Source organism: Colletotrichum fructicola, assembly GCF_000319635.2.
Source record: "Colletotrichum fructicola Nara gc5 chromosome Unknown KSG_Nara_v1_contig04, whole genome shotgun sequence".
NCBI classification, from domain to species: domain Eukaryota; kingdom Fungi; phylum Ascomycota; class Sordariomycetes; order Glomerellales; family Glomerellaceae; genus Colletotrichum; species Colletotrichum fructicola.
In genome coordinates, this window is record NW_027094054.1 from 3181275 (window position 1) to 3208290 (window position 27016).

The 27016-nt window shown below is 54.8% G+C and overlaps 6 protein-coding genes across 6 annotated transcripts; 3 read left to right on the forward strand and 3 right to left on the reverse strand.

Annotated features, from left to right (window-relative positions):
• Window positions 1–36: 36 nt before the first annotated feature.
• CGGC5_v007680 (uncharacterized protein) lies at window positions 37–937 on the reverse strand (the record flags this gene model as incomplete). Its single annotated transcript, XM_032024989.1, has 2 exons — window positions 37–699; window positions 755–937. 2 exons carry the CDS (start codon window positions 935–937, stop codon window positions 37–39), a joined length of 846 nt encoding a protein of 281 aa, XP_031878377.1.
• A 4669-nt stretch (window positions 938–5606) lies between these two features.
• Window positions 5607–7048, reverse strand: CGGC5_v007681 (uncharacterized protein; the record flags this gene model as incomplete). The annotated part of the gene is made up of 4 exons (XM_032024988.1): window positions 5607–5917; window positions 5968–6450; window positions 6500–6716; window positions 6890–7048. 4 exons carry the CDS (start codon window positions 7046–7048, stop codon window positions 5607–5609), a joined length of 1170 nt encoding a protein of 389 aa, XP_031878363.1.
• An 11119-nt stretch (window positions 7049–18167) lies between these two features.
• On the forward strand, window positions 18168–20493 carry CGGC5_v007682 (uncharacterized protein; the record flags this gene model as incomplete). Its single annotated transcript, XM_032024984.1, has 2 exons — window positions 18168–18227; window positions 18301–20493. 2 exons carry the CDS (start codon window positions 18168–18170, stop codon window positions 20491–20493), a joined length of 2253 nt encoding a protein of 750 aa, XP_031878413.1.
• A 1464-nt stretch (window positions 20494–21957) lies between these two features.
• Window positions 21958–22587, forward strand: CGGC5_v007683 (uncharacterized protein; the record flags this gene model as incomplete). Its single annotated transcript, XM_032024983.1, has 1 exon — window positions 21958–22587. The coding sequence occupies one exon, from the start codon at window positions 21958–21960 to the stop codon at window positions 22585–22587; it is 630 nt and encodes a 209-aa protein (XP_031878403.1).
• Window positions 22588–23081: 494 nt separating this feature from the next.
• Window positions 23082–23616, forward strand: NUT2 (Mediator of RNA polymerase II transcription subunit 10; the record flags this gene model as incomplete). Its single annotated transcript, XM_032024982.1, has 2 exons — window positions 23082–23121; window positions 23180–23616. The coding sequence occupies 2 exons, from the start codon at window positions 23082–23084 to the stop codon at window positions 23614–23616; spliced, it is 477 nt and encodes a 158-aa protein (XP_031878414.1).
• An 832-nt stretch (window positions 23617–24448) lies between these two features.
• Window positions 24449–26679, reverse strand: CGGC5_v007685 (DnaJ-like protein subfamily C member 7-like protein; the record flags this gene model as incomplete). The annotated part of the gene is made up of 3 exons (XM_032024981.1): window positions 24449–24737; window positions 24792–25953; window positions 26010–26679. The coding sequence occupies 3 exons, from the start codon at window positions 26677–26679 to the stop codon at window positions 24449–24451; spliced, it is 2121 nt and encodes a 706-aa protein (XP_031878415.1).
• Window positions 26680–27016: the final 337 nt, after the last annotated feature.

Consider the following 27016-nt stretch of genomic DNA (forward strand, 5'->3'; position numbering starts at 1 on the left):
TGCCAATTTCGTGTGAATCCATCAATCCTCGCAGCCTCACGCGGACCCCCTCCAGAACGGCCCCCGGTTCTTGGGCGCACTCTTATCCTTCCCACGTCGACCCCGCTCTTGCACCGGGTGGTCCCTCTCCCACACCTCGTCCGCAGCAAACGCCTCCATGGCTTCCTCGAGGTCATACCCGGCCTGCTCGAGATACAGCACGGCAACGTCGTAGTCGGAAACCTTGCACCCGGTCATGAACCGCCGGATCTTGCTCTTGCGCAGCTCCTCTTCCTCGCCCTCGATCGGCCGCGGCGACAGGCTGATGCCGGCGGCGTAATACTCCCCCGGGATCAGCACCGTCTTGCGGCCCTGCAGGAGGTGGTCACTCGTGATGTTGTTGGCGCGGCGGAGGACAGCGGCGGGTACGCCGTAGCGCAGCGACAGGGAGGCGACGGTGTCGTGCTCGTGGTTGAGGAAGTGCAGGGTATCCTCGGGCGGCGTGGCCGTAGCGGACGAGCCGGCCTTCTCGTCGTCAACGGGTACGTTGGTTGTCGCTGTGTACGGCGGGGGCGGGGCCGAGGGCCCGGAGACGTGGAGGTTGCTGCGGGCGACGGAGGTGTAGGCGGGCGGGTCTTTGAGATTCGGCGGGAGGACGGAGGTGGCGGGGTTGGACGAGGTCTGGCAGTAGGGGCAGTAGGACGCGAAGCGGGGGTTGTCCTGGACTTGGGTCAGCATCTATTGGTCTGTAATGACAACGGAAAGGAGGCGTTACGTGGATGCAGCTGCCGCATATGATTCGCGCGCAGCATTCCAAGACACGGTCATCGGGGAGCGGCTTCTCGGTCGCGGGGTGGTACCGGGGCACGGAGGTCAGCAGCTTGGCGCAGGTGCAGCAGGCCGAGTTGTCCATCGGCTGCCTCTCCTTCTCCGTCGCCAGTGTTCGCTCGATCTTCATGTTTCGTTGTTCTTGTAGCCGCCAGGACGGAAAGGAAAGAAAGGGAGAAGAATATTTTATCGCGACTTATCTGGTCGAAGCATGAAGTTGATGGCGCGCCGGGTCAGTTGACGCTTACGCGGGCGCAGAGGGGTTCATAGAGTCCCTGCAGGGGTCGCCACCCCGCACCGCCACCGGGGGAAGCGGCCGGCGTTTTAGACTGACGTCTTCCATCCGGAGAGTAGCGGGATTAGTCAGTGACATGTGCTCAGTCTGATGTTAGCAACGACATGATGGGTAGCTGCCAAGAACAAGCTTGTGTCAGTCAGGCTTTAATCTGGTACGCAATGTGATGAATTTGATATGCCTTTCAAAGCGATCGAACGAAGTCTTGAGAGAAGTTACAGTTGATAGGCAAGATTCCGACGATACCATGTCGGAGAAATTCGCCTTCTGTTGTAACTAAGATATCCGCAATCAATCTCCATCGATTTTGGAAGCTATCCTCAATCGCGCGAGTGATTTGTTGCGATGATAGGCAACAACAACAAGGCTTGCAATCGGCTGTAGCGAATGCCGATGGTCAGAGTTGGCTCCCGTGGAGGACAAGCAACTCCCAAGATGCTTATAGGAGCCATTTTGAATGTTCATTTTCCAGCCTAATAGCTGATTTTGCTGTAACTTTGTGAAAGACTCGCTCCTACTCCATCTGATCAAATCCAACCAGTATGCTCCTCAGCGGTTAATGAGATAACTGCGGACGGGTTTGGCGTATTCAGCTTGCCAAGAAGAATGCCCGAAGTGCGACTGTAAAGAGAATTTCACCTTTAGACTTTTCGATCCAAGATAAATAAGTGTGTGGGATGGTCGCTATGTCGCGGTCACTTCGCGGTATGGGTGCAAGTACATTTAGACAATGATCTTATGGCAGTTTGAAATAATGCAGATGCAGCTTCTACATGCACTTCCAACCCCCTTTTATATTAATCTCGATATTCTCCGCTGCATGCGTGGAATGCTATACTTGCGCTTAAGTTAAAGGCCATGAGATTATGTGCTTGTACGCAGGTGATTAATTTGTCACCAGTTGGGCTAAAAGAAGTGCAAACTGGAAGGCGGAGGTGAAGGACGAAGATGCGATCCTGAGTTAGCGACGCCAAAGACTCGATCCGCTACGATCCTGTAAAAGAATGACCGAAAGACAAAGAAATTAGTCTGAGCAAAAGCTCGGGTGCGGATTCGAACCGCAGACCCTACGAAACCAGCGATTGAATTTCATACCAAGTTCAAACTAACGATCTAGGACGTTATACCTCTGGGCCACGCCCTTCATCAGGCTTGGTTGGCAAGAACCGCACCGAGTTTGTCTAAGAAGGAAAGAAGCACTTGCTTAGTTTGGTTTTGGGCAGGTGCGTTGAGTCGCTCCTTCCCCTAACCCGCTACTCATAGACGAAGGCAGGACTTCAACCCACTGAAGCTACACTTGAGGAATGTACTACATAATAACGAAACTTCAGTTTGAGAAAGAGCTCACAGATGCGGTAAGAGGGGCAGTGGAAGATAGAGATTATATGACATATCAGTATGGTATTGGAAATGTGCGGTCAACTTGCTTTATGATTTCGACGAGAAATTTGCCAAATCGGAATCTTCTTTTCACATTGACTCCTCAATACCACGATATTTGCTCGGAATGGCTGGTAAGCTATCTATGGCCAGCAACTGTGCTGTCTGACAGGCCATGGATAGTTCTGCACAAGTCGCTGTGATAGTAATTTGCGACCATGGGAGTAGGCTGGGATGCTTATTTTGCAAGAAGTACATACAAGTTCGTTGGCGGCGCCAGCATCTCGGTTTGGAGAGCATACATAATGTCTCGGAACCAAATAACACAACTGCCTTCGACAGCAAAAACGTCAAGGCCTCGCCAACTCGTATCGATGTTTAGCCTGTGCCGAACACCATCTGCATGGCCTTATCCATCTCTATGCTGCCTAAACGGAGCCAAGGATAACCGCAACTCACGATCAATAACTCGAATATTTCAGCTAAACACACCCCAGGCCCCTGAATCATCGTCCAGAAATGCACCACGTCACAATGCAGATTCCGAATATTCTCACAATCTAAAGCAACATCAATTTCATCTTGGCCCTGAAACCAAATTTCGCAAAAGACACTTGGCTCGGATCATCAGCACAGTCATCCAAGGGTCTAGACCTTTCAGATGACAAATGTCCTCTGCCTGGTGCCCAGAGAAAGCGTCAAGATTCCTCATCACACAGATATGCAAGCCCAGATTCTAGCCAACAGAACGGTTCAAAACTAGACTGCGTCACATAGCCAAGGAACATCACGCACGCCTCGCCGCTCACCCGGAACACCCCCTTGATGCGGGCGCCTTCGGGCAAACACTCCATCATCACAGCTCTCCAACTCCAAACGGCCCCCCGAAGCCTCCAATCCCCACCTCCCGGCCATCCCGATCCATCAACCGTTCCCCCGGCGGGTCTCCCTTCGGCCCCAACGGAGTCTCGCTTCCCCCGGTGTCTCCCTGGCCTCTCCAAACACTCCAGCCAGGAAGGACAATAGGACTTTGACACCAAGCAAAACAAACCCCGTCACCGTCCTCCCCAAAAAGTCCTACTTACGTAATTCCCGTATGCCCTCAGTGGAGAAACCCTCCCGTGCTCACTCACACACACCCCCTTCGTCAGGTTCAACACCCCCCGACATTACCATTAGGTGATTCGGCTCCACTTCCCCGTAACACAAACTCACGATACGTGCCTCCTCCCCCCGTCTCCCCCAGCCGGTTGCGTATTCCGGCGCGTGCGTCTGAGGAGGGGGAAAGGAAGGAGACGGGGTCAATCAAACATGAAGATGGGGTAATCACAAACCTCCCCAGATTTTCCAAAAAAGACAAGATTCAGGCACATGTACATGCACATACGCGCACACATACGAGAAACGGACGCCCGCTGCCGGGACCTTCCCTCAACTGCCGTCACGTCACGTCACGCCTGGACCTCAATCTCAAGACGTACGGTCCCTGGTCCCGAATCACGCACAATCTTGTTACTAACACGTTTCTGAACTGCGTCGCTTCCATTGGCCTAAGAAAAGTTAAAAAGACAACACGTAGGCCATATGTGCGCTGCCATCGGTAACGCTCTCGCAAAGCTATGCATCTCATACATTTCATGACCAAGAAGAATCAAGGATCGTGGACGAGACAAACTTGAGAAACAACAGCCATGCCACGCCAAGCTAATACGAACCGTTCCGTCTCTTGTAGACATGCAGGATTTCCAACACAAGCTTCGAAAAGCAGAAAGCCCACTCACACACAGCCGTCTCTTCCACGTGTCTTTCAGGCACAAAGGCACAAGAAGAATCCTCTTGGAAGAAGCAAAAGGTACCAACACTTCTGTTGTAACTTTCTCGCAAACCCCGAGTCAAGCTCCCATTGCGCTCCCGTAACTATTACCTAACTACATGGGGGGTGAAAGCGGGCGTACGCAAGTTCCCACGATGGAGCACAAAATGACCCAACATTGCACCAAACTTGCATGCTACCTTTCTGCAAAAGAAAGTGACCAATCGCCTCGCAGAAACGATGCCACGCAATCTCAAACTCTCGCTCGTGATGCCTCATATATGCGGATGCCATGCTTAGAAAGCAGTTAAAGAGGCTGCCGCCTGAGACCAAGTAAGAAGGAAGGAACAATGTTGGCCAAGATATTTCACACGGACTCAGCTCCGATGCCGCGACTATGGATGCCGTCAGCCGAGACGTGATGAAGGAGGCTGGTTTCGCTCGAGGGCCACTTCCGGTCCTGGAACATCCGAGTCCCACTTTGTCCGCCGCCGGCCGATCTGGACCTCACAGCGGACCTCTCCTGACGACGAGCCATCTTACGCAGTAGGAGATCAACACCAAGCAAAGACCGCTCTCATAGACAACCACGACAGCACCGTGAAGACGATATCTCTCAAGAAGAAAGATGGAAACTTTTTCATGCAGAAAAATAAACAAAAACTTTTTTTGATCCCTCCTGTTTTTCCCTGTGCATCATCGTACGTGATGGGTTTGAAAGGTTTGAAAGACAACATAAACGCCATTAAAATCATGATGAACAGGCTTTCTCTCCTCATAGCCCTCCTATCCAATGTACAAGAAAAGGTTTCAGAGACGAGTGCTACAGGCCGCCAACCCAAACCACCGTTTTGGGGTATTTCCGCCGCCGAGACTGTGTCCTATATTCGAAAAAAAAAAAAAAGATGCGAAGGAATTGATTGTACTTTTATGTCGTGATCGCATTTCCCGTAGATGACCGCGGCGCGGGTATTGGTGCCATCTTTTAGAAACGTTTCGATGTCCCCGTCGCTTTGTTGTGATTAAGGACGCTGCTACAATGCTTCGCCCGTTTAAAAACAATCTCGCCGTCCGAATGCTGGTTTTTGGTCGTCGTGTCGCCCGGGTATCGAGTGTTTCGCTCGCCACAACCTCCCAAATAAAATGATTACTTTTTCTTTTCTTTTGCAAAAACAATAAAACAAACGGCCAGAGGCCGTGATGAGACTTTTTTTTCGTGGTCAAAACCATTTCCTTCCCCTCCAAATCATCGGATGGCTACACCAAGCTGTATCGCTGGCGCTGCAAGTTCGATCCGTCGGGGGCGTAGGGTTACCTCATGTTGCTGGTGTCGAAAGAGAATTGTGAAGGGAAGGCCATGCTGGCACTCAGCCCAAAGGGATCCCAGTCGATGCCAGTGTCCAGGAGCTGGGTCATGGAGGGATAGGCACCGCCGGTAGTCTGGGCTGGCTGAGCAGACTCGGCCTGGCTCGTCATGTGCTGGCCCGGTCCAACGGAGTTGGGGGAAGCCATCATGTTTTGTGGCGCGTCACCGGAGAAGTTGTTCGGGTACGGGCCGGGGCCGCTCGGGGTGTCGATCTCAGAGTCCTCAATCATGTCTGCTGGAGCATCATATTCTTGCTCTATACTCATGTTAGAAAACGAAAAAAAACACGGAGATGGCTTTGCTTACCGAGCTGCTCAATGTGGTTCTGGAACGCCGGGGTCGGGTAATATGGACCGTTGTTGCCGACTCTCGGGGGGCCGCCGGACATCATGTGAGCCCGGGCAGCCGGGTTCATCGGGGCCATTGGGCTAAGCTGTGACTTCATAGAGGGAGCCATGGTACGCATCGGGCCGTTCTCAGAGGCCGCCGGTGAGAGCGCCGGCTGGCTGCCATACGGGGCCGTGTTCGTCGGAGAGTTGGAGTGCGACGAAGGCGTCGGGCGGGTCTTGGGGGACGCCGCTGAATGGCCTCCCTGTATTGGCGGAGGGAGCGGGCTGATACCGGGCTCAAGCTTCGGAGCGATGCTCGAGTTGGATCGTCGAGACTGGTGGTGACGGTTCAAGATGGCCCGCTGAATAGGCGGAGGCTGAACCATGTTCTGCGGAGCATGGGTCGGTCCCAAGCTGGGGCTGCCCGTTTTGGCTCGAAGCTCAGCTTGAACATCGATGCCTATGACTGATAAGTAAGGGTCACTTGAGATAAGACATTGCCATCTTACCCTTCTCGAGAAGGATACGTTCAAGCAGAGAGTTCTTGTAACGCAGCATCAGACACTCATCGGCAGCCGTGCGATGAGCAGCCTGCAGGTTGTGCAGGTTGGACTCATGGACGCGGATGGCCTCTTCGAGTTGCTTGATGTACTCGGTTCGACGCTCACGGAAAGCAGCCTGAGCCTGGCGGTTACGCTGCTTACGCTCCTCGGACGTGGCGTAGATCTTGGGGTACAGATTAGCATTCGGTCGGGGTAGGAGATAAGACCAAACAAGGTTTCGTCCCAAGTGAAACCTTAAGATTGTGTGACACAGACAAAAGTCTGGGGAAACATGGTGTTGAGCCCGCAGTAGGTAGATAGGGAGTGAAAACAGATGACGAGAAAAGATTGACTCACGGGTTTGCGACCACCCTTCCGCTTGGGCTGCTGGTTCTCGGGGGCGGCATTGGCGTTGTTGCCAGTGCCGTTAGTCGCAGGTTGCTGTTCGGCCTCGGGACTAGAGCCCGTGGTCTCGGGAGTGTCCTCCTTGACGGGATCTTTGTTGTCGATGGACATCTTATCTGCCATTCCTTATCTCGTCCGGGGGTAGTTGAGGCAGCTTGCCGGTCGGCAGCGGCAGCGAGGACAGCTGCAGCAAGCACGGTAGACCGAAAGAAGGGTAGAGAGGTATCTCTCTAGGCGTTGAACGCGGCCGTTGTGACGTCGGGCGTTCCACACTCCAGCCCTATGATGTTCTGGAAGGTGTTCGTGTATGGGTGTTTGCGCGTGGTTGCGGGCGCAAGAGAGATGACAAGCAGGGACGGGGCAGTAAACAATTGCCCGAAAAAGGGATATCCGGGGGAAGAGATGGCAGTGGCGCCAGCGAGCGCCCGCACGGGAATTGGGGCGAAACCGCCAGCGTGGTAGACGGAACCTGAGAGGGTGGGAAAAATCTACGCAGGCGCAAGATAAGGTACAGAGCGCTGCGCTGCTGAGACTGTGACTGGGGGGAGAGGCATCCAAGCGGGCGCAATTGAGCTTCAGTTGAATCTTTGACAGTTATTTTTTGCCAGCCCAGAGATAAGGGATGCAGCGATGAGAGGTTGCAGTGTGTAAGGAAATGGAAGAGAGCGGCGGTCTTTTATGTAATGATAATAAACTGCGAGCTCGAGGGGGGGCGCTCTCCAGCCATTCGTCGCCCAGACCCAGCACCACCGAACAGGGCCGCCGGCGTGGGAGAGAGGGGGTGCGCAGAGGGGAGGGGCGTGAGCAAGTTGAGGGATGGGTTTGGGATGGACCGTCGAGTGTGTGGGTGGAGGGACGGTGGAGGATTGGAAGAGGGGATTCAAGGAGGAGGGAGGGGGGTGTGCAATGGAATGGGGTAGCGGGCACTCACACACACAAACACGCTCTCACTCTTTCTCTCTTCGCACACTTGCAACAAGTGCGAGAAGACACGACGGGAGGAGGGGGGGTATGTGTGGGGATGATCAGACCCTGTAGCTGTCTGTCTGTAGGCCAAGCTCTCGCCCAGGTCGATGTTCCTGTTAAAAAGGACGGTATGCTCTGCTTCGGAGAGCCCACACACGTTGACAAGATGGAACCTGCTTGTCTCTCCTCTTTCTTCCCTTTCTCTCTTCCCTTTGGCTCGTCTTCGGACGGGGGTAAGGAAATTCAAGCTGGCAGACAGGCTGGCTTGGCTTGGCTTGGCTGGCTGGACTGATCAGTTGGTTGTCCGTCCCGTGTGCCTCCCCACGTTTTGATGCAGCTGCAACGAGGGCAACGTTTTCTGGAGGACGTGCGGGCAGGCCCAGGAGCGTCAAGAACCACTGCGCGGAGATGGTGGCCACCCCCAACAACCTGAGAGGTTGGCTGAAGGAGAAAAGAGGATTTGGGGTCAGCAGCAGATGACGATGGACCGCGTGGTGTCTATCCTTCGGCAGAGCCAACCAGCAACAAGTCGTGGAACCCGGGCAACGACCAGGCCGCTCACGACGACGGTGATGTATGGATGGATGGATGGACGGCTGCGCGACGGTTGCTCCAAAAAGGTAACCCCAAGAAGGGGATGAGGCGAACGTGAGCCTGGTCCTGCTGCTGGTGCTGGCGGATGTCGTCGGTTGCGTATCGTGCAGCAGACAGAAGAGGCCAGCAGACGAACAACTCAGCTCGTCTAGCTCGACAGAGATGCAGCTTCACTGATCAGGTCGCGCGGCTGCTGCGCCAGCCCAGGAACCCCGCTTCTGACGGTGGAGGGTTTGGTTTTGGTCGTTGGGGTTCGTTCGTTTTCCTGCGGCGTGATGACGGTTCGCCGCGCGATGTCCGTCGTAGCGTTGTCTCGGTCTACTTGTCGTTCCAGTCGTAGCTTTTCGCTGGCCTGCACGGTCTCAACGGCGTCTCTCGTCTTTCGTCGTCGACTTCTCACGGGATTGACGTCAAACACAGCGTCGAAAACAGAGGAGATTCAGTAGTTGAAGAGTCCGAAAAGCTTTTCAAAACCCCTTCTGGCCAAGGCAGGAATATTGGGGTGGGACTGGTTATATGGCTTTGGGGGCGGGTACTTGGCTCCAGGTAGCTTTCGCAGTCCTGGTGTTAACGCGGCCCCCAGACCACCCCTGGCGCAAACCGTTTCCTGCCTACCTCATTTTTGTGGCACACGCACGAAGCATTAACATGAGGCTTCTGGCCGTGGAGAGGGTGGGAAGCTGGCCAGAAACCAAGGCATTTGCCTCGTTCACCAAAGTGGGCAATTATTGGTCCAGATGCTTCTCTTCTTCCAAGGCCATGGCTGCCATCGACGGCTCCTCTCGAGACCTTGGGGACTGGTCCAATACCAAACTAAGATTGGAGGGTACCTTGGGATGGGATGTGGCTGTCCAGTGCGCCCTATCGCATAGTGGTATCCCGTCGGTGTTGTGCAGCAATAGCAGCTTTTCCTCCGACCACCGGGCTGCCTGCCGTCACGTTCCTGACCCGAATTTTGTGCATCTTGCGGCATCCGACTGGGACCTGCCCGCGATGAGACTTGGCTCTAAGGTTCACCATTGAAAGCACAGGGAAGGCGTCATTTCGGGGAACCTTGTTGACATTCAGGACAACCAGAAGCTGTCGTCGTCAGATCGCTGCGGTAAGGGTTCCAAAGAGGCAGGCCTGCCTGCCAAAGTTGGACATGAACCGCAACAATTGCTCCAAACCAATTCAAATTGCTGACTCAAGGATCCAGCGAGAGCTTCTGCATCCGTGGTTCCTCGCGAAACTCGCAATTAGCCAGCGACAGACACAGAACGGCTCAGCAGATCGATATTGTGACAGCCTAGCCAAGCCCAGGTCGTGCAAGGACCGACAGGCAAAGAGATCCCTCAAGGATCCGCGCGTTGAATGATAAGGGGGCGGTATTTATATGCACCGTGATGCGCGATGGGCGACGATAGAGTGTGTCTCTTTTGGCCCGTTCCACTGTTCAAGCCTGGGTAGTGCGGCTCAGTGATGAACCTAGAAATGATGCAAGCGTTGAAAAATTCCATCAACCATCAGGTCAATCTCGCAGCCTCCGAACCGGAGGCTCCCCCACAAGCCTTTCCTTGCGTGGACGAAAAGACACCCAGATCACGGACGGGCTCTCTCGTCGAGCATCAAAAACGACCATCCTTGGCATGCAAGAGGTCATTTCACCAGACCTTTCAGACGTAGGACGTCCCAGGCGTATTCGCGGCAGCCGGTGTTGCTGGCGACTGGTCGATTTTGGCGGTCATCAGACGAAGCTGGGGCCGGGCTCTGAACTGGAGCGGAGCCACGTTCGCATCGAACAAATTTTCAGATCACCTGAGCTCCAGCCAGCATCCGGGAGGCGGAGAGCTTCCAGCTGTCGTCCAGTTGCGAGGCACCCCCAAAACCAACGCCCCTCCACCAGTCCAGGTGCAGTTGGAGACTTGGGGTACCTGTAGCGCATGTACCTCGGGGAGAGAAACGTTAGCCTGGCCAGAGAAACGCCATGTGCGTTTGTTGACGTCCACTGAAAATTGTTGGTCCTCGAGGAGAAGGAAACACGTCGGGAGACAACAAGTGTCCAGAGAAAGGCTGAGCAGGATGTAGAAAAGACGCCGAGTTGATTTGAGGTCCAAGGCTCGCCCCATTGACTCCATTGATGATCGCCAGGCTGGGCGTTTCGACCAGCAGACGTGCGGTTGATGACGCTGAAGCGCATTCAGAGGTGAGCCTAGGCCCTTGAGCGGTGCCGCGGTAGCGACTCCATGATCCGCGACGGGAGCAGCGCAAGTGCCGTAGCAGCAACGGCGGCACTGGAAGCGGACAGCGTGTTAAAGACGGCGGCCAGAGTCTGGACTCAGTTGTAGGCTGCAGGCTCAAAGCAGATTCCCGCGCTGGACAAGCCTGTAGCGTTGGATTGCATCCCTGCGAACTGTACGGTAAGGCGACGTTAGCGACGCACTAACGGATGCTTGCCTCAGATCCTTGGACTGTTGAAGAGAGAAACTTGTATCTCCGCGGAGTCGTCTCCAACTCTTCTTTTCGGAGGTCTTCTCCAAGTAACTGCCTGCCTTCGTAACGTGACGCAGAGCGACGTGATTGAAAAACTTGGTGTGGTGGCCCTATCCCGGTGCAGGAAAGGCTATTCGACGTTGCGGCGGCCAATAATTGTCGGACTCGACCCTCCCGGAGCGCTGCGCCGATGGTTACGGCAGGAACCGAGCAGTCGGGAGAGGTGAGGTGAGGTGATTGACGGTGTTTCGTCACATCCTCGTCTGTGCCGTGAGGTTCAAATAATTTTCACCCATCCTTCATGCCCGGAGGCCGCGATGGCACTGAGGTCATCCATCCTCCGGTCTCGGGATTGGACCGATCTCTCTCCCATCTGACTTTCTGTTCGAGGCAACCGATGTTCGTCCTTTTTGATTTCTTGGGGGCAGCAAGTCCGACGCCAAGCCTGCTCAAGGTTTGTTGCAGACAGCACTTGTTGAGCTGGCAGGCGATCTCGAACGTGCGCAGTTGCAATTGCCAGTGACACTTTGGGTGCCGTCTGGGCTTTGGCGCCGTCCGTTCGCACCGTTCATTTTCTCCGTTCGTTCTAAGCCGTTCAGCTGACCGTCTTGGACGAAATGGCCCTAGCGTCGGATCGGGGTCCAAATGCATGGCCCGAGCTTCCACTTGCACGTCCATGATCCATCTCTCAGTCTCGGTGCAGAAAGAGGAAGAAGACGAGGCAAAAAAGTGGAGAGGGCTTTTTCTTCCAGAAAACTTCTAGTCTCTCCGACTGGCCCCCGAGTCCGGACGTTTTCCGCGCCCTCAAGGTTCTCACTCATTCGCCGTGGCATCCGAACATCGGAAAGCCAATCATCTGACACGAATGCAAAAAGGCCTTTGCCTGCCCGGCGTCGCATTACAGACAGCAACACACCATCAGACATTTCCTCTGCCCTTTTTTCCCTCTCTTCCTTTGCTCTTTTGCAATGCATCAGTACGCATCCAGGCTCCCGTACACTACGCGAGCCCTCGGGCGGGGCATTCCGCTAGTGGACCGCAGCTGTGGATAGATTCCTCAGATGCAAGCCGTGTCGTTTCATTGCCCCTTTGGGCCAAACCCGTAGAGAGGGGTGTGTTCCCGACCGTCTGACTTACTGAGAGAGCTGGCCGCCGGCCACCCGCCATGTCAGCACCTGGCGGCGCCGTTCAAAAGTCCTACAAACACGAACGTGCCAGCTGCGTTGCGGTTACGTAGCGGTCAGGTGATGCTGTCCCCCGTGACTCACGAGGGTTCCGCGGGAATCGCAGACAGGCTGACCCGGATCGTGATCTTCAGAAGGGAGTGTGGAGTGCCCGGGCGTCGACATCTGCAGTAATTAGACATCAGACATTCCATTGGCACCTTTGGTCCGTCACGATGCTTGGCTTGATGCCTCACAAACGTGTTCGGGATGAGTCCGGCGTCCTGCCAAGCTCATGATGCCGCCGGGTCCGAAAGTCCTTCAAATGTGAAACCATGTCCGCGGCGGGATGGAAGACGTAACGAAGCGGCGGTCCGAAGACCGCTGAGCCTGATGTCTTCGGGGCATGTGTCGTAAGTTGAGTCTCTCAAAGCTGGGATGAGTCGGACAAGTGTGTCGAAGATGCTTGGAGAGAGGAAAAAGTCAATTGCCAGCATGGACCGGAGGCGGGCATGTTGAGCTTTTTCAATGTCGTCCGGTTCCCAAACCACTGACGGAGTCTCTTGATTCATTCGACATGGAGTATCCATATGTGCAGAAAACCGCTGTCATGGAAATTGTGCCTCCTCGGATTATGCTTTGGTTGGGCCAGCTGCGACCAGGTGTCGGCTCTGAGAGTTGTGTTCAACAGAAACACGCAATCCGATCACTCAAACTCTATGCGGCTCTTCAGTGTTCCAAATACTTGTTATTCAATCTGTTCCGAAGATGAATCAACCAAATAACTTAACAGTCTTTCAATGCAATGGTCCAAGCAGCTTTTACTGCCCTTTGTCGAGTTGCCCGGCCTCTGTCAAGCTCGGTCATGCTCCGTGAAGACTGTGTGCCTCCACGTCTGACTCGAGCCATTCCTTTCTCGGCCACGCCAACCCCAAACCAACTGCGCATTGTACCACACGCTCTGACGTGGCCTCCATGAGCTGCTTGATCGCGTCGCTCTTCAACAAATCAGCATCCGGCATGGTGTAGTGGTTAACATACTCCGCTTTCAAGCCGGTCCAATGGTCTGAGGCTCCGGAGAGCTCCGAGTTCGATTCTCGGTGTCGGAAACATGTCTTTTTGTATCATGTTTGATCGTGGGTTTGTGTTCAGTGTCCAATCTTTGATCCTGAACTGCGTGGAGAGGCATCTTGATGGAGACATGGCGCAAGGGTACTGGGTTGGGTTGTTGGAGAGAAAGAGATACTGACTTAACTCAGGCTTAATGATATCGCGACATGTCGAGCATCAGTCGAAAGGCAGATAAAAGAAGACAAACTCCATTGCATTCTGTCACCAAACATTACTACTCTCTTGTTGAACAAAGAATCTCGATGAGGCGATGTGGATTCGACTTTATGAGCCAGATGCGGGAGGTTATCCGCTATTGATTTGACAGCCAACGAGCATCAGATCTATGTGTGTCAATAATCTGTGAAGAAATTGAGGCAGCCACCACCAACTGAAGGAAGAACCTTGGATCATCCCCTCTGCATGATGGATCGTCAGGTTATCTTCTTCGTCTACCTCTTTCCCAGGCAGCCACCTCCGAGCTTCGTCGGCAAACATGCGCGCGGTCTGCATCGCTCAATTCGACAAATCTGACAACACGGCACACGACAGGATCAGTTTCCCTTACTTCTCGGTTGTAGACTTTTGTGATTTGACTGGAGCCTCGGCATGGATGTGATGGGTGTTTGTTAATGTTATCATCCTTCGCATCTCGTGCAACCTGCTGTTCAACTTTTCCGAAAGCCACTAAACACATGGAACTGGGACGGAGATGGTGTCAACTGCAGTCTTGAGATGATTACACAGAGGCGTAAAACTTTACTGAGTCTTTGTGTATCCCTTCCAAGCTCTCTGACCCATATCTATGGCCGTGTGTCCGCAACTCACAAGACGAGATGGCTGCGTGCCCATTAAACCGGGCCCTCCATGTGTTGTCCGAGCCGGTCAACGTATAATATAGAGCTGTGTTCCTGGCTTCTATCCTTTGACTCCTAGATCCACCGGAAACGCACCTATGCACGGGGCAAGAAAACTCCACTGCAGACGATGTCGGGTTTTCCGTCGTTTCTTCCCTGGTGCATCCAGTATCGTTCTTCTTCTGGACTGTCACCATTGGGAGCTTATCGAAGGTTTAATATCTCAATCTTTCCGTTGCTACCGTAGTCAAGACGTATATACTGGAAGTTATGGGCGAACTCTATGCACTTGTGAGAAAATCATGCCCCTCGAGCAAGAGCATCTTGAATGTGATACCACGAAGCTTCCACGTGAGTTGGCTTAAATTTATTCTGAATACGATGTCTACGCTCCATACCCCCGCGCCAAGTTGGTCGATGTCGCCTCAGTGATTAGCATTCGGAAGAGGCGTCGTCTCTAGAAAGGGCCAAGGTCCCAGGAGGACTTTTGTCTGCCGTATACCCAGTGTACTTGAAGTACCATCGAGCTTCGTTCAGGTGAACCATGCAGTCCCGTAGACGATCATGTCCAGTTTCCTTCCTGCCAGCAGACTCGATCGAACCTTCCAACGTCTCCCACAGATATCTCACATCTGGCCTCGAAGTGATATTACAACTTGATTCAACAAGATCACAACAGGCTTGTGCCTTCCTAATTACCGCTAGATATCTGCCCACCCCCTGACTCGATCGACTATTTAAACCTCCATTCCTTCGCTGAACAGTCAAGAAGTTGATTCACATTCAACAACAACAATAACCTACGCAACTCGTCACATTGGACATCAACTTCGATCAACTCCACCACTCACCTTACAAGATGAAGACTCAGACCAGACGTGATGGCCCTCAAGAAGTGAAGGAGACCACGAAGTCCAGCGCCGCGAGCATTCAGGGGCAGGCAGGCTCGCCCGAGTTCTACAACGATGTCTGGGCGCACCATCTAGAAATGCTTCTCGCCGAACAACCAACTCCTCCAAGCGCCTTGAACCAATTGACTCCTCCAACTATATATTCCGCCTTCCACCCGCTCGCAACCGACTGGCCAGCCGACTGGTACTAGATGAGGAAACTTCGGCACCTCATAAGAATGGCCTTTGATTGCGTACATGGCTTCAATGCCTTGTTTGCACACGTTGCCGGTAATCTGTGAGTAGCCAGCCGTCCCATACTCTGATGACAGTTGACGGAACACTGACATCTGATATGATAGGCCTGGAGATAGCCCAGGATGAGCTAAGATTGAAAAGATAGAGAGCAAGAATGACGGAGAGGTGCTGGTCTGCGAGTGGAAGTTTCAGAACGGGCGTGAGATGGAGCTGAGAGGTAGGCGTCAGATTGAGCAATATGAATACGAATTAAACCCGCGAGACCTACACATCTGGACCGTGACTGCTGATCGATGCCATAGGTGATGTTCACGTTCCTTCCATCCTGTCACCTACATTCTTCACCTGGTAATATCTAGTTCTAGCTGCGAAGGTGCGGGTGATATCGCTGCCTGCCGTCAGGTACCCGTGGTTTCTTTGGGGATATCTAATTTTGCGCCAGCGATTGACTTCTCTTTCTTTTTCAACACAAACACATCGTCCCCACACCCACTCTAAAGAAACCATTCACATTCCCCCGAACAACTCTTCAATTACAACTCAACATTCACTTCCCAACAACCCCGATCCAGCCATAACACCAACTCAACATGAAGACCACTGCTCGCCGCGATGGCCCGCAGGAGCCTCCCAAGACTCGCTACTCCCCTTTCGACAGTGAGGTTCTTCTTCAGAATTTCGCTGCGCAAAACGACCGGTGGATCAGAGCAATAACTCATCCATCCTGGTGGTCGATCCTGGAAGTGAACCTGAAGCCTCTTACCAGACGCAAGGCCAGCCAACCTCAAGCTCGGCTTCCCGCCACTGCCATCCTTGGGTAACAATGTGGACCACCCAAAGACGGAAGGACAGCCGCCAGAGCTTCGCAGGCAGAAACAGTTCGCAAGGCAATGCTTGGGTCTTCTCTACGTCACATGGCAACCGAACTATTCTGCGACGATTCTTTCTGACCTAGACGATGTCTGATGTAGGTCTTCTCTAGCTCTATCTTGCAGGACTTTCCGCCGGATACAAGAAACTGACTAAGTGACCACAGAGTATCAGACGGGATGGCTGCGACGGGAGGAAGGGCAGACAAGGGCGCATTGGATTGAGGACAGAGAGTGGTTAAGATGGAAATCGAGTATCAGCGGGGGTCAGCTACCTAACAAGACACCAATCTTCAAATCGAATAACGATTACGCTATGCATACCACACAAATCCAAAGAATTGAAAGCCAGAGAGACGATGATATCGACCCTGCCCGCAAAAGGACTTCTTCAGGGAGATCCGTCTCTTCACGGCAGCTAAGCGTGACCAACAGGATGCTCCAACTCACAGAAGAAGTGATTGTAAGACCAGAGTGAAACTGCAAAGGAATCGGGTTCCGGAACAGACTGTCCTTCAAAGAATGTGGCCGTCGAACACGAGACAAGGCTAGATGGATCATGTTGGACAGATTACCAGTCAATAAAATCACCAGATTAAAGCTGATGGATATCCTGCTAGAACATCCAGCGAGCCTTTCCTATCCCATAGTGGCAATTCTGTTCTAAATCTTAGCCTGTTGTATGGAATGCGGCAACGAGGATCTTGTGTCGTCATCTACTAGCATAGTGCTGCATCTGGAACTAGCCGGAAGGCCAGCATTCCGCACCATGAGCCTCATTCTGGGCGAATCATCTACTGTTGAGACGTAACCGGAAGAACGAGAGGCTGAAATTCGGTGTTTTGGCGTCAAGCCACGACTTCTATCGCATGTCCATATTTTATACGTCTATCTCTACCATGCCATCCGAATCATCCTGCAGCCGGAGTGTTTGTACAGTGTGTGTGTGTTCACAAGGCAATTGATGCTACATTTTGGCGAATTTGACTTCGAGTCGCAACTCTCAAGCCCAGGCGGGAAGATCCAGTTCCTCGGAGCCGGGTAGACTTCCGCTAATCTTCAGCCTTGCTGGGCTCTTCGTAGCACCCATCCATGGAATACAACACGAACCTTTGGAGTCTCATGCTGCGTCATTATGAAGGTGAAAACGATGCGGCAGCCCGGGCTAATCTTTTCCTTTCAGTCCCTTTCATCCTCGGTAGACAGCGTTTGCTCCCGAGACGTTGACCAATGTGTTTCGAACGAGGTTAAATGGAGAGAACCGGGAACTAGAAGTCTGTGGTCCGACACTGGCTTGCGTTGAGTTGCAGCCACCAGATAGTGGCGCTGCGCCTGTGAACGCATAGCCGAGGCTGGCTTTGTTGTTGTCGTGATCGCATCGTCCACTAGAATTTCCGTTCGCTGATATCTCTGAGTGGGAGAAGCACTGCCATCCAATCGAGCAGATGCAGCCACAACAGGAGGTGTCAATGTCACCGTCGTACTTACCGTGGCGTACAAAACAACGTGAACAACAACAAGCCACGTGAAACAACAGAGAGTTCGAGAAAGAGTAGACGTGGACCCCTAGACACGAGGTGCGCCTGCTCTGTTTGTTTGACCCACGAGATGTTCAGGGTGAACCCAAGGTGAACCCAAGCAAACACTGAGTGAAGGCACCGCGAACGGTAAACAAATGCGCCCAGAGTACGGTGCAAACACTGTCCGGATTGCGGCAGCCCCACTTGATCATCCAAGGCCCGGGGCGTGGAGCTTGGGCCGTCACTGTTTTTCTACCTCGAACGGACCAATCGAAACAAAGCAAACGACTGTGGAATGTAAACAAACGGCAGCCCCTCCAAGCACTCCCCCGTCGCGTTCTACGTACCCAACGCCGAACCTGTGAGCCACACCCACTCTCACTCTCGCCTGACATCATCAAATCTCTCACAGAGTCTCTTCCCAAGGACCTGGCTTGATCGACGATTTCTTCGTCTTGACCATCACCCATACTAACCTGACAGCAACATCAAACCGAAGTCGACGATACCCTCACGGAGCAGCAATCCAACATGACGCCGCCTCGCCGTCGTTCGGCCCGGTTGGCCAGCGGTGGTGCGAACACGCCCAAGGTAAGACAATCCGACCGCCAGCTGTAAACAAACGACTCGCGGGCCCCGAACTAACGTCCTTTTTCTTTCTTAGCCCAAGGCCAAACAGACTCTCGCTTCCGTCGCCGAGCGAGATGATACTCCTCCCTCTAAATCTGTCGCTGAGAGCTTGAATGCCCTCGTCGTCCCCGATCACGACCCAGCCACGCCTTCCTCCTCTTCTCAACTGAAGGCCCCCCTCTCGGAGATGCACCCGAGCAAGGTTCACCCTACCGTCGCTCCTCCCTCCGCTACCTGGCTTGGCTTCAGAGATATGAAGCCTTCTGATAAGACTACCGATACTCAGGCGACGCCCTCCAAGACGTCTGGCGTGCCTGAGTCGCCCTTTACTTTCCGCGTTGATCAGCCAACTGGAGACACCGGCTTGAGCAACGATGCCCAGCGCATGATGAATGAGCTGCGCGAGGAGGCCGCTAGAATTAAGGCTGAGCTGCTGGCTAAGCGCGAACTCGAGAGGGAGGACGAGGAGCTGAATGGACGAAGAATCGCAAAGGCGAAGGGCAAGTCGAGCCGCTACAGCGCTGCTCACATGGCCGAGTTCAAGAAGATGGACTCTATCGAGGGTCATCCTTCCGCTTTCCGCGCCCAACCCGGCCGCGTCACTCCGCTGAAGAGTTCCCTTAAGCGCTCGCAGTCCAAGGCTAACTTGGATGATACTCCCACTCAACCTAAGTCTAGCCTCAAGCGCTCCCCCTCAAAGGCCAACCTCGACGACACTCCGAGCCACCCCAAGTCGATCCTCAAACAGCCTTCTAAGCCCAACTTGCTGGCCGCTGGTACACCCAGCCAGAAGTCGAGCCTCAAGCGGTCTCCGTCTAGGGCGAACCTGGACGACACGAACTCGAACGAATCCAAGAAGACATTGGCTGGCCCTCACCCTAGGGCTCGAATCTTTGCCAACCTGGAGCCTCCTTCGTCTGTCAAGCGTGTTCGCCAGCGCTTCGAGGACGATGCTTCGACGGCGCGTCCTACTTCTCGCGATGGCAGCTCCCTTCCGCGCCCCAAGTCTAGCGGTAATGACGCTCCCGCTGCCTCTGCGCCTACGCCTGGCCTTCGGTCCCAGCCTAGTCTGGCTTCGTTGACCAGCCCTACCAAGTCTTCCCTTGCTCGCGCTGCTGGCAGCAGGATGCCTCTGCCTAGCTCGCTGGTCAAGTCTCCCAGCAAGCCTGATCTGGGAAGCCTTGCTAGATCTCCTTCCAAGCCCGACCTTGGAAGCCTTCGAAAGTCTCCATCTAAGCCCGACTTGGGCGGCCTCACAAAGTCTGCCACCACTAACGATTTGAGTGCGCTGGAGAAGACAGCCGAGCTGAAACGCCGGATTGTGAGCCCAGGACGATTCGAGAGAGTCAAGTCTATTTTGCGAGGTGGAAAGGGCGCCTTCGATAAGGCCAAGAGTGCCATCCCCCAGCCTGCGGCTGGTGTCGCGCAGACTCCCGCTCCCCAGGTCGCCATCGAAAAGGCACCGCCCGCTATTCCCTTCACTACTCCCCGACGCAAGCTATTCAAGAGAGTTGATTTTACTCCTGACACGAACCGCACTACCGACGTTCCGAACACGATCGCCCACAAGGCATTCGCCTCTGCTAACCCGATTCGTAAGCAAGGCGAGGTTCAGTATCCCAACCTCAATGCTGTTCTTGGCAACAACGTCACCCAGAGAACCAAAGATGATGGCCTGTACCCTGACTTGACGATTGAGAGCCCGTCTACGAAGGCCGCAGAGCCCAGCGATGCTCTGCCCGCGACCGTCCCCGGAACCTTCACCTTCCGCAGCGACCATACCATTCGGTTCGGTAGCGCCTCTCCCACTGGATTTGGCTCGACTGCAGGACAATCTAGCATCCGTCATGTGCGTAGATCGCTCGACATGCCGGGTAGCTTCCCCAACGACTCCAACACCTTTTCCAACAAGGAGAACCGGTCCCCAATGCAGCTTCTCGCTGGAAAGCCCCACGGAATGACCAGCAAGAAGCGTGCTCGAGCGCGTGAGGAGGAAGGCGACCTCGAAGAGGCTTCTGGTGAGCGGGCTGGCAAGAGACGTAAGGCTGAGCCAGTCCCTGAGGGAGACGCTCTGCTTGCCCCCAGACTTATGGGAGCCACCCCCAACACCGTCGGCAAGAAGCCGCAGACTCCCCGAGTCATTGCTTCGCCGAGCCCTACTAAGAAGCGCATCGGCATGAGTCTCAGCCGACTGAACATGCTGGCCAAGCCGAAGATGCGCAGCTGAATACGGCATGAACTTCCACATGGAAATATTATGAGCCAGCACATTGCTTCGCGACATCGTAAAGGTGTTGCTGAATTGTACTATATGATGACGAATGGGGAGACACGCGGCTGTTTGTTGCATCAGGAGACTGATTGTTCTTCAACTCCGGTGTCTCAGGATCACACGAAAGGCGTACGACGGATGCTTTGATTTGCAGATTGATTAGGTTGGCAGAACCAGGGGGTGGTCGAGGATGGATTGGCCATGGCGTTGTTTGGTCCACATGTGTACAATATGATGGGTGTTGACAAGAGGATTGCATTTTGTGTTTGGTCTCGGTCAAGGTATCACCTCAACTGAGTTTTAGGTTTTAAAAGTTGCGCGCCAATGCAATGGCCATACGAGTTTGAGCAAAATTTTGTGCTGCCGGAAAGTGATTCGGGTGATGTGCAGGTGCTAGTGAGAGTATTCCTGCCCGAGGAACAATGCTTCGAGCACTTGCCTGACAAGTCAACGTCCTACTACTGTTGAAGTTATGCGGCACTCCTCCCTAGGTAACATCACTTCATGGTCGATTCATTCTCTACCACACTTATCCGAATCATTAGACAGAAGGCATCACGGTCTTTGAACCACGGGGAGCATGGATTCGGCACGGGTTCCATTCACTTGTGCCTTTTGCTAGCAGCTCTCCGACGGCCCTCCACAGGTCCTAGGCCGTTCGGCCCGCCTCACCTGTTCATCTTGCTACACGGCCATCATCGACCTTGCGATATGCTGGGTTTGCGGCGAGATCGTCCTGCGCGGAGACGACTGTGTCAGCCTAGGCTGGTGCTTCTGGCATCGAGCATGCTACGGCTGTCTGTTCTATGGGAGCAAGATCATATACCGCGGGGTGCCGTTGTCGAACCTCTTTGACGACCACGGAGAGGACCATGACAGGGAAGGCATGCTAGGTAGGAGGAAGGGAAGAGAGGTTGATATCCCTCCGGTTTGCGTCGCTTGCTCCGTTGGCCTTGAGGGAGAAGACTTGGTGCAGAGTGGGCTGAAGAGGACCGAGAAGGTCGACGGCGGTCTTGGTCGCGTACGATGGGAGCTAGGTCAAGGGAAGACTGGGAACTTGGTGACAGCCCCGGCTGTAAGTGAACATTCGACTGATTGTTTTCGCTACTAACCGCTGAGTAGTCCATCCGTTCCGTCAGTCGAGACTCGTTGTCGGTGCGTCGAGCTGGGGAAGGATCCCGCGGGGATGTGCAACGTCCAGTGCCGCTGGATTCTACGATCTACGTCTCGGTAAACGACCCTTTGGAGGAGAAAACATTCAAACCAAGTCCAACGAAGCCAATCCCAACTTGGATGCAACCGTACCGACCCGTTGACCAAGTAGAAGAGCGTCCAGTAGTCAACAGTCCACTTCAAAGTCTGGTTGGATTTGCACAAACCCCAGAGACGTCGGTGTCTGGCGGCTCGACTGTGGGCACAATGGGGTCGCCAACGCCGACCTACCAGCCGACAACACCACAGTCTTCCTCGCCGTGCCCTTCGCCGATGTCTCTCCGCATGTGGCCACCGGACCAGCGACGTCCCCAGGCCCCCACTTGGGTAAGCAACGAACCTCTCAAGCGCCCGTCGTCCCGTCTCGGAGCTCGTCTTGGGGACCGTCTGGAAAAGACCGACACGACTACATCATCAGGCTACGTGACGCCCCCCGAGACCCCTGGCGAGAGAGAAGCACGACACATGACGCCGCCCCCACAACTAAGACGTGTCCGGCCCCGAAGCCCACTGGTGCCACCAGAATACGGACGCAGAGCTGTGCGTCTTGTGCGCCGCACACCGCCGCCCCAATCGTCCGAGTACCTGGAGCTGTACAACCCCATCCGGTCCCCTTCACCACGGCCGCGTGCCAGAGAGTCGGCCATGGTGGCGCTGAGGCGAGTCAGCAGGACGGCCAACGGTCTGGGACATTCGCGCGAGACACCAGAGACTGGGATCGATCGTGGCAGAGACCATAGAGACACGGAGAGAATGACGGCTGACGGCGCGGATTCGCCCCGCGAAGGAACGAGGAAGAAGATAGCTTGGAGGAGGGTATTCGGCGGCGCAAAGTGAGACGTAACGCGGGGTCCGATGTTGGACCCTGAGATTCATTGTCTAGGAGGTATCCTTACCAGAAGCACTCTAAAGTGTGGAATGCACCCGAAAATAGACTGCTTTAACCCGACGGCCATCTCAAAGTGCCATTAGCCTCGTGGGGTTATTCCCGGCTGTCCAAGGAATAAAGCCAAGGAAAGATTCCACCGTTGAAGTTATGCAGAGGGGTCAGCTAATATGACCAGGGTCCCGGACTGACACCCGCCAAACCCCTGTAAGACGGAGCCCCACACCTACCTGAGGTGCCTGCCAGAAGGTGCCGCCGGCTCATCCCGCCAACAACCAGCCGAACTAAAACAAACCACCAACATCCATCCACTCATCGCAAACCTCAGCCTCGCATCGTCGCATCGTCACATCCCACGGCATCGCATCCCCAACCCGCGAGCTCAACCACCGTCCCCCTCGCATACGAGCCCTCCACCTGATCCTTCAACCAAACACCCGCAAAGATGGCGCCAATGGACAAACCAACTCCCGCCGAACTCGAGCGTAAGCAACAACCTCTCGTCAACTCCTCGCGGCGCCCGCTAACCCTCACCCAAAACAGAACAGCTCAAAGACACGATCCAGGACCTGTACCAGATCATGGTTCAGGTGACAACCTACAACGCGAATCAAACCCCCACGGGGCCCGCCCTTGCCGACTCCGTCTCCGCGCTCTCCTCGTCCCTGCAGCGCGTGCACATGACCGCCACCGCCGGCGCGCCGCCCTCGCCCGACCTGCCCGGCGCCCTGCCCAAGATCCCGCCCGAGCTCGTGCAGTACGTCGAGAACGGCCGCAACCCCGACATCTACACGCGCGAGTTCGTCGAGCTCGTCCGCCGCGGGAACCAGCTCATGAAGGGCAAGATGAACGCTTTCGCGCAGTTCCGCGACGTCCTTGCGGAGCACATCGAGAAGGGCATGCCTGAGCTGAGGGACGATGTTGGGAGGGTGCTCGAGGCGACCAAGGTCACCGGGAGCGGGCGGCCTGGAGGGAACTAGGTACGGGGAGAGAGTCATGTTGGATAGACGGATGAATGGATGGATGGATGGAGACGATGGATAATTGATACCCAAAAGTCGTGACGACGCGACAAATCACACATTTATAGAGACTCACGAGTGTAACACAATTAAAAGAATTGCAGCATGCAGTAGGCGACATAAAACTGCCCGAGACAAAGTCTAGAGTCCAATTACCAGGTGTGTGAACTATGCCTAACCTTGATGACATTGAAAAGCAATCCCCCGTAGTAGAGATATGCAAGACGCCTCCCAGCCCACCCCCATAGTTGTTTGGGAAAACAAAAACTAAAAAACAAGACTGACGTGTACCCCTGGGTTTCTTTCTCTCTTCCTCATGAATTTGTGAAATTGGGTGTCGTAACTCTAACAAGAAAAACGCAGGTTTTGAAAAAGGGTTGGGTAAAAAAAAAGGGGGTGACAATCGATCGATGCCTTGGTAACGCCGCCGGTGTGTGACTTTTCTTGCGTCATGTCTATCCCGAAAAAAACAGATCATGGATGCCAGTCTGCAGTCGACTCATTCCCCGCCACGGAGCCGTATGCCCAGCTTCCGGGCCCCTAAGATGCAAATATACACGAATCCCACAGTTATCGCGGCCAGTATCAGGAGCTGCATTGGGACTAGGACCAAAGCGGCCACAATCCACACTCCGTACTGGCGTACCTTTTCCACAATTCGGCCACCTCTATCTTGGCGCCGCTTCATGTGGTTCTTCATCGTCTCTTGGGTGAATGAGCCGCCCGGCTTGCGTCCCGGCTTGGCCGACTCGTCGTAGCGTTCTGCTTCATCTTCCTCAGATTCGGATTGTCAGGTCGAGAAGTTGAAGCCGCGTCCACCGAAACCTTGGCCGCCGCGCGGGCGACCACCAGAACCGTCAGCAAACGAGAAGTGTGCACCGCCGCCGGGGAAGCCGCCTCCGTTGAAGCCGCCACCGCCGCCGAAGCCGCCACCACCTCCCATCATGTTGAACAGGATCTCAGGGTCGATGCCCCCGTGCATGCCGCCCATGCCACCCATGCCACCTCCCATACCACCGCCACCGAACATGTCGGAGGGGTCGATGAGGTCCTCACCACTGTCATAACGAGCACGCTTTCTGTAGAATGGTTAGCACTGGCCGAGTCGAAGTATGTTTAGACAGGCGACTTACTGAGAATCGCTCAAGGTTTCGTAGGCTTCACCGATGTCCTTGAAGCGCTCGGCGGCCTGCTCGTCGTTGGGGTTCTTGTCGGGGTGGTGGATGATGGCCAGTTTGCGGTATGCCTTCTTGATCTGGTTGTCATCCGCATCCTTCTCGACACCGAGGATCTTGTAGTAGTCCTTGCGCTGGCTCTTCTTGAGCTCCAGCTCGGCCTTGCGAACCTCCTTGGCGATGGTGCGGTCTTCGGGGTCGAGCTCCTGGATCGCCTTCCACTCACGCACAGCATCCTCCCACTTGTTGGCCTGGCCAAGAGCATTGGCCTTGGTCTTGCGGGCCTTGAGATATGTTGAGTCCAGGCTGATGGCACGCTCACAGTCGGCAATGGCATCGTCGTACTGCTTGAGCTTGATCTTGCAGAGCGCCCTGTTCTGCAGGATCTTGGAGTTGGTGCCGCGGTTGGCGGGGTCAACCTCCAGAGCGGAGGTGTATTTCTCAATGGCAGACTGCCATCGGCCAAGCTTGTAGTCCTGGTTGCCCTCCTCCTTCATGCGGTCAAGCTTCTGGACGATTCTCAGGTACTTGACGGCATCGCGCATATCGGGGTCGCAGCTGATAGCCTTGCGGAAGTGGCTGACGGCCTTGTCGTTCTCACCCTGGGCATACAGAGCACGTCCACGGAGCACCAAGGCCTCGGGATCCTGGCTGTTGCTCCTCAGCAGACTCATGGCAATGTTCTGCGCCTCGCCGAGGGCATTCACGGTGCCCATCTTCAGGTAGGCCTCGCCACGCATCAGTTGCCACTTGCGGGGCTTGGAAGCGCCGAAACCCAGCTGTCGCTCGGCCTGGTCCAGGGCGTGCAAAACCATGGAGCCGGCGGTGCCATCTCTCAGGGCGCTCTGGGCGGCGGTGATGTGCTTAAGCATCTCCCGGGCCGGAGCCTGGTCCTTCGCAGAGGGAGGCGGGTTGATGCGGCCGAAGACGAGAAGGGCCTCCTGGGGCTGTCCGAGACTGGTGTAGATGCGGGCCAGGCGGAGGAGAATCTTGGGGTTCTCGGGGTCGAGATCGGCGGCGCGGGTGCAGTCCTCGAGGGCGTACTCATACTGGGTGTTGGACATGTACGCGGCAGCGCGGTTGCTCAGGTAGGTGGCGGAATCGGGGACCAACTCGATAGCTAGACTGGACTTAGTAACTGCGGTGTCGCGGACTTTGCAACCGGCGGCAACATACCCTTGGAGTACTGGAGGATGGCATTCTTGTAGTCCTTCTCCTTGAAGAACTTGTTGCCCGCACCTTTGTAGGCCTCAGCCTCATCCTCGGTAGTGGGCACAGGGCTGGAGGGGTTGGACTTGTGAGGTGGGGGAGGAGGGGCATCGCCATTATCATTGCCGTTGACGTTTGTGTTGATGCCATTCGGTATGGGGACGGAGAATGAAGCCTGGGCAGAGGGTTGGGGGGCCGGGGCAGGAGAGGAGGAAGGAGCGGCGTTGGACTGGGAGGAGTCAATGTCCATGGCTCCGGGGGAGTTGCGACCGCTCATGGCTGAAAGGCGCTTTGCACGCTCTTCGGGGGTGAGGTTGAGGGGGTGAGTGTCGTAGTCGATCTTGCTGGTCCTGCGTGATCCGGGGTCTGTAGGGTGGCGGCCGAAAGTGCGGGATGTGCGCGATGACTTTGTCTCCCGAGGGCCTGGAGATGCGGGCTGGGAGGATTTTTTGGTGGGGGATTTCGTCGGCGAATGAGCCTTGGTGGGTGACCGGGGCTTGGTGGGCGACTTTGTGGGAGAGGAAGCCTCCGAGTTGGTGGGAGGAGGGAAGTGAGAGTAGGCTGGGGGGGCGTCGTAGTCGTTTTCGTCCTGGCCGGCTTGCTGCTTCTTGGACGACTTCTTTGCGAAGAGCTTCATTGATAAAGCAAGCACCCTCTGAGGGGAACCAAAAGAATGCGCGGGCTTATTTTTTTTGGTTAATTAGGTAAGGAGGGTCGGCAGACCTCGATGCAAGGTTATGCTTGTGCCGGATTCCCCAAAGCGCATTAACGGGCCTAGTGAAGGAGCCGGCTGCAGCAGCAACTTTTTTTTTCTGCGCTCAAGGTTCCTTTTCCTTTGGACCTTGGGTGCGCCCGGGTGAAGGCAGCTGTACCTTGTCTCGGGGAGCGGAATGCGGGAAGGGTTCGGATGGTGCAGGCAAGCGTTTGTCTGCTGCTTTAGGGGGCTGCAAAAGCAAAAGAAGCTCAAGAAAACA